Genomic DNA, 8,728 nt, shown 5'->3' on the forward strand with positions numbered 1-8,728 from the left:
TTAATTATGTAACAAATGTTATAATTTAAAAAATTATAACATCAATTATATTAATATTTTGATTTATATAAATTTTAAAATATTTTTTATATTATTACAGTAATAAAATTTTAAAATTTTTAAAAATTAAAAATATATAAAAATATATAATTTATCACTATTTTATAAAATTTTATAAATTAATATTAAATATTAAAAATTTTATTAAATTATATTTTACTTAATTTAAATTTATAATTAAAATAATAATAACAGGAGCTAATAGCTTTAATTATAATATTCACTCCTTTTCTTTTTCTTTAACCTAAAATACGGGCCATAGCCGAATACTTACATATCAAACACACAGACCCAAATCTTATTAAGACGGTACTCCTTCGGCCAACACCGGAGCCACCACCAACGGTAAGGCTGCCTTTTGTTGTCTCCTCTTCCACGTTCTCTGAATTCAGTTTTCTCTTCGTTTCTTTGCCTTTCCGTCATTCAAATTTGTCTTGTTTCTCTGTTCACAGAGCTTTTTTCTTTATAAAATCATCAGACTCCAGTAACAAAAGAATATATAGATATAGATAGAACAAAAGAAAACATGGGGAAGAACGAAAAGACAAAGCTAGGTAGAGCACTAGTAAAGCATCACAATCAAATGATCCAACAATCCAAGGAAAAAGGCCGTTACTACAACTCCCTTCACAAGAAAGTTCTTGAATCCGTCACAGAAGTCAGCGATATCGACGCCGTCATCGAGCAAGCCGAGGAGGCTGACCTTCTCTTTTCTCACCAGCTTCCTGCAGCTGCCCCTAACCAACCCATTAGCCTGTTCGTTTCTTTTGTTTGAAGTTATTTACCCGTTTTCAATGATAATTTACTGGGATTTGATTATGTGAGTAATTCTTTAAGCAGGGATGTGAGCTCAAGTGGTATTAGTGATATGACGCCGAAGGAGAGGAGAGAGCAGCAGAAAAAAGAGGAGGCTTTGCATGCTAGTAGCCTTCGAGTCCCTCGCAGGCATTTGCATTCTCTTTAATCATTTGAATTATTAGTTAATGATAGTGGCTATGATTGGTGTATGTTATCTGTTTGCTTCTGCGCTTATAGGCCTCCATGGAATGCTGAAATGTCCATAGAGGAGCTGGATGACAATGAAAAACATGCCTTTTTGACCTGGCGGCGTACCCTTGCAAGGTTAGGTCCATCATCAATGATATATTATTTTCAGCACATGTTTTAGCAATTGTTTCTTTAGCCACAAAAAAAAAAAGAAAACAATGTATGTTACAGATGATACTTGTAAGACTTATCATGTTACCCTGTTGGAAAATCATCTTAGCACTTATTAGTTTGGTTGTTAATTGAGGAAAAACTACTTTGATTGGAAGCCTTGGCTATGTTGAAGGAAAGTTCAAATGTTAATTTGTTAAAGATTTACATTATCTTGTTTAATAATTTATTCTAGTCTGTTAAATAATTATTGATGGTACAGGTTCCTGATTCTCTTGTATATTAATGTATTTTTTGCTCTCGTTTCCTTCAGCCTTGAGGAGAATGAGAAGCTTGTTCTTACTCCATTTGAGAAGAACCTTGATATTTGGAGACAGCTCTGGCGGGTGGTTGAGCGCAGTGATCTGGTAACTTGATATTTTGAATCACAGTATACAGGAAGTTCATGATTTTATAAACTGAAGAGGAGCCTTTGTTTATCTTTAGTGTTTTTCTTTTTTGTGTCTATTTTGCTATGTAAGACTACTGTGGTTCAGATCACTATGTTGAAGTAAATGCAAGCATGTTAACATTCAAAGCTGACTAGTAGTTGAACTAGTGAAATACAGACATCTGGCTTGCCAACTACTTCGAGAAACTAAAGCTTTATCCTTCCTGATTTCCTTGAAAGCTCATTCTATTGAAGGGTTTGAAAGGGACAGAACTCAGATTGTGAGATTTATGGTTGGGTTCTTCATTCATCTTATATATCAGCCTTTGACTCAACTTGCATTCTCGAATTTCAAAACAGGAAGCTACAGTCTCCTTCGGCATTGAATATATTTTAATCTAAACATAGTTTTTTCCTACATCATGAACATCCTGTGACATACTGTCCTTTCTTTTGTTATTGGTTTATCTCTGTTATGCAATGATTTTTGCATTCATATCCTGCTTCTCGTTAACAAACCATTGCGGTATACAAACTAGGTCTGGGATTGGAGAGGACTGCTTGCCCTGGCCCATTTTTGTTGCCCTACCTATTGAAGTAAAGCCAAGTGAAATAGTTATTCAATTGTCTGCCAAGAAATCTTTATTTTTTATTTAACTCATTTGCAGCTGAGAAGATTACTTAAAAAATGATCGAAAGATTTAAGCTTGAAAGAGCACCTCTGTTTTGCTGTGAGTTGAAAAAGTGTGAAGGAGCAGGATTTGAGTTATTATGGATATTTAACATCATATTTCAGTCATACTAAAGAGAAAATTCAACAATCGAACAATCATAATAACTTGTAGGATGATTGTGAAAGTGGAGCAAGAAATAGGTTTGACGGTACTGAGTGACAAATTTCATAAAATTTCTAGAAAGGGTGGATGTCTTCTAACTAGGAGATAGGGGATCTTTTCTTGTTACATTCTGTAAACGTCCCCTTTTTTAGAGTGCAAAGTATAGTTTTTGAAATCTTAGGATGAGAAGTGACTAAAGGTTCTTCAAGAAAAATAAGTCCTTGGCCTCTATACTCCATAGTTCTAACAACGTCTTCTTCTTCTATTTTTTTTTTAAAAGTTTCAAGGATGGTTCCTCACATTTTGTGATTGCATCCTTACAGCGTGCATACTTCCACTTCATATTTGTGCTTCTCTTATATAATATTCATGTAAATGCATGGAAGTAATACCTTCAAGAATTCTGTTCTCTTAAAATAAAAGATGAGCTCACTGATCAAACAGGAGTCATATAAACATAAATAATGCTGTATTATATTGATTAGATTCCATGAAATTCGTAATTAGTATGCCAAGTTTCTTAACAGTATATTTAGAGATACATACTCTATTTCCTGAAAACTATGCAGCATCTTTTACCATTTGTATATGAAGGTATGATGCATTTGTTGCTGATCATAAATCATGACTGATACCAGCTAGTTGGATTCTATGTTGATACATTTTGTTGTTGCTTTCAAAATTCTTTTATAAATGGCTCCTCCTGAACTCCAAATAAAATATATTCTCCTGGTTGCCCCCGCTTACAAATGTAATATGGCCAGGGTTTTAGGCACATCTCTTTGTTGAGGCACTTGAACTATTCACCTAAACACTATGTATTCTCTTTTTAGTGTCATCGCATGTTTGTATGCCTATTCTTTTCTTATTTACACAATTGATCTTGAAAAATTTATATTTTTTATGTAGCTTGTAATGGTCGTTGATGCACGAGACCCCTTATTCTACCGCTGTCCAGATCTGGAGGTAGTGTATTCTTTAACTTTTTTTCTAAATGCTACTTAGAGAGCAAAAAGTATCTTAACTACAAATTTATGCTATATTTGGGAAAAGTTCCTTAATGTAATGTCAAAGGATTTTCTTTGATGATACTTTTGAATCCCATTCAGTGATGATAATGCATTTGGTGCCTTGTGCTCTTTATACTTGAGGATATTGCTCTTCTCAGTATTCATTCCTTTTTTCTGTATTTCCTATTTAAGAAATGGATTGTAAGGCACCATTTAAAATGTTGGAAATGCTACCATTTTTACTTGAGCATTCCACATCTTTGTGTATCTATCTAGGCTGAGTTCTGATAAAGAAGCTTAAGAAGTCGGTTCAGTAATCAAAGTTTGACTCTAATTGGCCTTTCCTAGAAGTGATAAATGATCAATTCACGTTTCTTGCAAATAATTCCGATTGTTACATTCATTTTATGTTCTTAAGATAAAAGAGTGCAATATTGAACTTTAATTCTTCAGTAATGACCTTTTGTATACTTCTTTCCTTAACCAATAGATGATTTAGTTGGTATGATGGGTTACACTTGATTTTGTTTTAATGTAGGCATATGCACAAGAGGTCGATAAGCACAAACGGACGTTGCTCCTTGTAAACAAGGCTGATCTTTTGCCTTTTTCAGTCAGGTTTACTAAGTCACTTACAAGTTAATGCTACAGTTGTTTGATCCTCATTTTCTTTTAGTCTTTGAGCTTCGGAATTTTATTGGCTTTACTACAGGCAGAAATGGGCAGAGTATTTTTGCCATCATGAGATTCTGTTTGTGTTCTGGTCAGCTAAGGTTGCAACTGCAGCTCTCGAGGGTAAAAAGCTTAAAGAACCTTTAAATGGACAAGATACTCTCCAAAAGATGGATGATCCTGATACAAAAATCTATGATAGGGATGAGCTTTTGTCTCGATTGCAGTCGGAGGCGGAACAGATAGCCAAGCTGAGGAGGAAGTCAAACTGCAGCAGCACTGGCTCATCTAATGATCAGTCACTGGGAGGAAATCTTGCTGGAAATTCAACTCTCAAGAATGTAGTGGTGGGATTTGTTGGGTATCCTAATGTTGGCAAAAGCTCCACTATCAATGCTTTGGCCGGCCAGAAGCGGACTGGGGTTACCTCCACACCAGGGAAGACCAAGCATTTCCAAACACTGATAATCTCTGAGGAGCTGACCTTATGCGACTGTCCTGGATTAGTTTTCCCTTCCTTCTCAAGCTCAAGATATGAGATGATTGCTTCAGGGGTATTACCAATTGACCGAATGACCGAGCACAGAGAGGCTGTACAGGTTGTGGCTAATAGAGTCGCAAGGCACATCATTGAGGATGTTTACAAAATAAATCTGCCGAAACCTAAGCCATATGAGCCACAATCTCGGCCTCCTTTGGCATCAGAATTTCTAAGGGCTTATTGTGCATCTCGTGGTTATGTGGCATCCAGTGGACTGCCTGATGAAACTAGAGCTGCCCGACAAATTTTGAAGGATTACCTAGATGGCAAGCTACCACACTATGAGATGCCTCCTGGGATGTCTGCTGAGGAACCAAGTGCTGAAAATGATGGAGGACCTAGCTTGTCTGAGACAAATGAGACAGATTCATCCGACATTGAAAACCCTACAGATCAGGAAGAAAATGCGCTTAACCTTGAGCAGGTTCTGGATGATTTAAAATCATTTGACATGGCCAATGGGCTTACTTCAAAAAAGGTCATTGTCAAGAAGTCAAACGCATCAAATAAGCACCACAGGAAGCCTAAAAGGAAAAAGGATCGCTCGTGGAGGAGTAAAAATGATGATGGTGATGGAATGCCAATTATAAGAGTTTTCCAGAAGCCAGTGAATGCAAGTCCTTCCCAGGCTGGGTGATGCATGTTGGTATTAGTGGGCATCTCTTCTGGATAAATCTTGATTTTCCTCTGGTGAGCTCCTCATGCTGCATATCTTGTCCTTTGACTGCTGATATCTTATATGATATGTAAAATAGGAAAAAAAATATGAAGAAAATTGATGTAATATTGTATCTTAAAATTTTGAGCTTGATCTATCATTTATGATGCAGGTTGGTTGTGTAGTTTCCAGCCTCAAAGAGTTGGTTGCCAGGAGCTGCGCATGTTTGAGCTATGAGATTCCTTTATATAATTCTCTTGTGTCATTAATAATTGTGGGGACGAACTTGGAAGTAAGGGTAAAACAAATGAACATATTGCCTTTAATGAAAGATAGTACAATCACAAACTGGTATGGGAACTGGCTTCTCCGCGTGTTTCTTCCGAAACAGTTCCACCATATCTACAGTACTACACATTAAAGCCCTAGCGCCTGAATGCATGGGGGAATGTAATTTAAAGGAAGGGAAGAAAAGAGAAGGGAGATGAAGAGAGGGAGAGAGAAAATATCTTTTTCTTTTTGTAGTTTATTATGTAATACATAATTGTCAAAGAGAATTGATGAGAATTAATTAAGTTTTGAATTTTTTAATTAAAATTTCGAAAATAAAAATAATAATAAACTAAATTTAGTTTTTTTGATGAGTTAGAAATTTTTTATATTTCAAATTAGGATGTAATTAACTCCAATTTTTATAAGGGTAATGAAAGAATCATTTTCCATTCTATTTCCTTTCATTTTGTAAGTAATATAGTTAGGACTAATTTCTACTCCTTTCTCCAGCTTTACGAAAAACGCGTGTTAGACACTTGCTTACAGGGAAAACATATTGACTTATTGAAAGTATGACTCATCTTCTGTCTTTCTTTCCTTTTAACTTCTATTTACCAAGAGATTTTCATAATTGACTTCTTTCTATCACTCTTTTAATACATGTTCACACAAACCTACCAAAAGTGGATAATGATGCATTATCTAGAAATAATTTGTTTATTCTTTTTTTTCTTTTTCGTTTTGGATTTGATGATCTTGTAAATGGAAAAATAGTATTGTAAATGTATCCAAAAGATGGGTGGCGATGGAAGAGGAAAAAACAAGGACGGTGGTGGTTATAGGAATAAAAAATGCTGGTGATCTTCAAGATAAGGTATATTATCAAAAGTTTTAAATAGCTTTTCTATTCAGGTTGGAATCTGAGTTCTTGAATTCACTATCTTTCTTCTTTTCAAATTTAAGTATTTTTGTTCTTCACAAGTTCATATTTAATGCATATTCGCCTTATGATCATTCCAAGCGAGCTATTAGCTTGCCAAGATACAAATCACCTAATAGATCACCAGCAAAAACAAGTAGATTGCCAGGCATTGTGAAAATTGATCCTTGACATCCATTATTGTCTTGTACCATGTCTTCCACTTCCTAAATTATAGGATATCATTATCCTATTTTTTTGAGCGTTAACGGATCAATTTTCCAGAAGTTTGAAAATCATTATAAATACTCTTAGGCACTCTAAGAATAAGATAATGCAATTACAATCTTCTTAACACATTACCTTTTAGTCTAAACACTTACTAATTTAAGTATCAGAGTAGTTCTCTAGATGCATCGTTAAGTCCCTTTAACTTGTTGTTGTCCAGCTTTAACTAGCTTTAATTGTCTCTAGTGCGAGGTTAGATTTTGGTTCACACCTATTATTTAGTGCAGTGAGCGTGGAACACTATTTTGGATATTCAAATTTGATTGTTCAATTGTTCTCATGGACTCATCCTTCATGCCTTAATATATTCCCTTTTGCATGTTGAGAATAAAGAAACTAACCAAGATAATTTCTAAAAATCTCAAACATTACGCAACATTAACATCATCATAGACCTAAATAACCTAGCCACCATGCAAATCCTTTTTACAGCCTTCATATAATTCATTACCTAGTTGAAAGAACTTAAGTGAGCCATAGCCCGACACCTTCGAACACCCATTCTTCTAACCCAATGTCCCAATCTCAAAGCTTGTGAGAACGAGAAGTAAATAAAGACCCTGGATAGCTCTAAGAACTCTCCTAATGAGGAAGTCCCATCGAATATGGACAAGATTGGGTTGGATGATCATGATGGGCCCTGGTAGAATAGAAAGCCTGATGAAAATAATGACCCTATGGAGTTAATTAAAGTGAATGAGATGGATTACGTTGCGTACATACTCTTCCTAATGTGACAACATTGTCATGGCCAAAGATCTACCAAAGTTCAGTATCTTTACACATATGGAATCTTATGATGAAAACACTTCCCTAGAAGCCATGTCTAGAAGTACAAAACCATGATTGACGCCCAAACACGCCAGGACACATATTCTATGTAAGGTATTCCCGTTACACTGAAATGCCTCGCTTAGGACTGGTATCAAATTCTATCCATAAGATCTATCACATCGTTCTCCCATCTATCTTACTGTTTCCAAGCCATAATCATACCTTTATTATACCCAAGACAATCTCAATCAATTTGTTGACAGTAATACAAAGAGGTAGGGAGAATATGAGGAAGTACGTAGAGCATATTAATAAAGAAGCAATTCAAATAGAAGATCTAGAGACATTGCCTACATTATAATGCTAAACGAAACTTTAATCCATGACTCAAGAAAAGAATTACTCTTTTACCTAATCAATTTCAACCATGATGTATATATAGTCACATTGATAATGAAAGAGACTTTGACTAATGGTAGAGGAAGAATGATGGGAGTTCGGCCAGAGGGTAGGCAGATCGCCAAGATCAACCTAGAAGTTATAATGATAGTAGATATTAGAGGTTACTAGTTAGAAAGGAGGAACAAGTAGTTCACTCCTTTATTAGTGGCTCGAGCATATGTATTAATATAGATTACGTAATCAGAAGAGTGAGTTTGTAGCCAAGAAAGATGAGTAATGCCTTAGTCGAAAGGAGATAAAACAACAAGTATTGTCAGTTTCATACAGATGAGAACAGAGAAGCTAATTCGGAAAGGTATATTAGGAATTGGATGAGTTTATTATTTATGATAGAGATAAGGAACAATTAGGTAAATCTTACAATAACGAAATCTTAGGATTAGGGCTGAGCATGGATCTCGGTGATTCCCGTCCGAACCGAATAACCGTACCGAAAAATACCAGAACCGAAATAACCGAAAGTTTTTATAACCGAATTGAACCGATCCGAATTTTTTTACTATTACGGTATGGTACTAGTTCTTTAGTAAAAGCTGTACCATAACCGTACTAGAACCGATCAGTCTTGTACTGATCTGAACCAAACCGTAGAACCGAATTTTTTACATATATTTATTAATAATTATTTATATTATATAAATAATACA

At 35.1% G+C, this 8,728-nt stretch overlaps 1 protein-coding gene across 2 annotated transcripts; it reads left to right on the top strand.

The window, feature by feature from the left end:
- Positions 1–276: 276 nt before the first annotated feature.
- Positions 277–6,006, top strand: LOC8281045 (GTPase LSG1-1). Of its 2 annotated transcripts, none has more exons than XM_015715919.2 (9): positions 277–405; positions 513–816; positions 901–1,005; positions 1,096–1,182; positions 1,532–1,625; positions 3,394–3,450; positions 4,033–4,112; positions 4,207–5,397; positions 5,538–6,006. In XM_015715919.2, the coding sequence occupies exons 2-8, from the start codon at positions 587–589 to the stop codon at positions 5,342–5,344; spliced, it is 1,791 nt and encodes a 596-aa protein (XP_015571405.2). In that variant the 5' UTR covers positions 277–405; positions 513–586; the 3' UTR covers positions 5,345–5,397; positions 5,538–6,006. The 2 variants fall into 2 exon arrangements, with proteins under 2 accessions (XP_015571405.2, XP_002513727.2); XM_002513681.4 differs by having other exon boundaries at positions 295–405; positions 539–816.
- Positions 6,007–8,728: the final 2,722 nt, after the last annotated feature.

This window comes from Ricinus communis, chromosome 8, assembly GCF_019578655.1.
Source record: "Ricinus communis isolate WT05 ecotype wild-type chromosome 8, ASM1957865v1, whole genome shotgun sequence".
NCBI classification, from domain to species: Eukaryota; Viridiplantae; Streptophyta; class Magnoliopsida; order Malpighiales; family Euphorbiaceae; genus Ricinus; species Ricinus communis.

Excerpts from the sequence above, each read along its gene's own strand:
- LOC8281045 (XM_015715919.2), top strand. The coding sequence starts at position 587 with ATGGGGAAGAACGAAAAGACAAAGCTAGGTAGAGCACTAGTAAAGCAT. Across the intron at positions 1,006-1,095 it reads AGCCTTCGAGTCCCTCGCAG|GCCTCCATGGAATGCTGAAA; the intron begins GCATTTGCATTC and ends CTGCGCTTATAG. Across the intron at positions 1,626-3,393 it reads TGGTTGAGCGCAGTGATCTG|CTTGTAATGGTCGTTGATGC; the intron begins GTAACTTGATAT and ends TTTTTTATGTAG.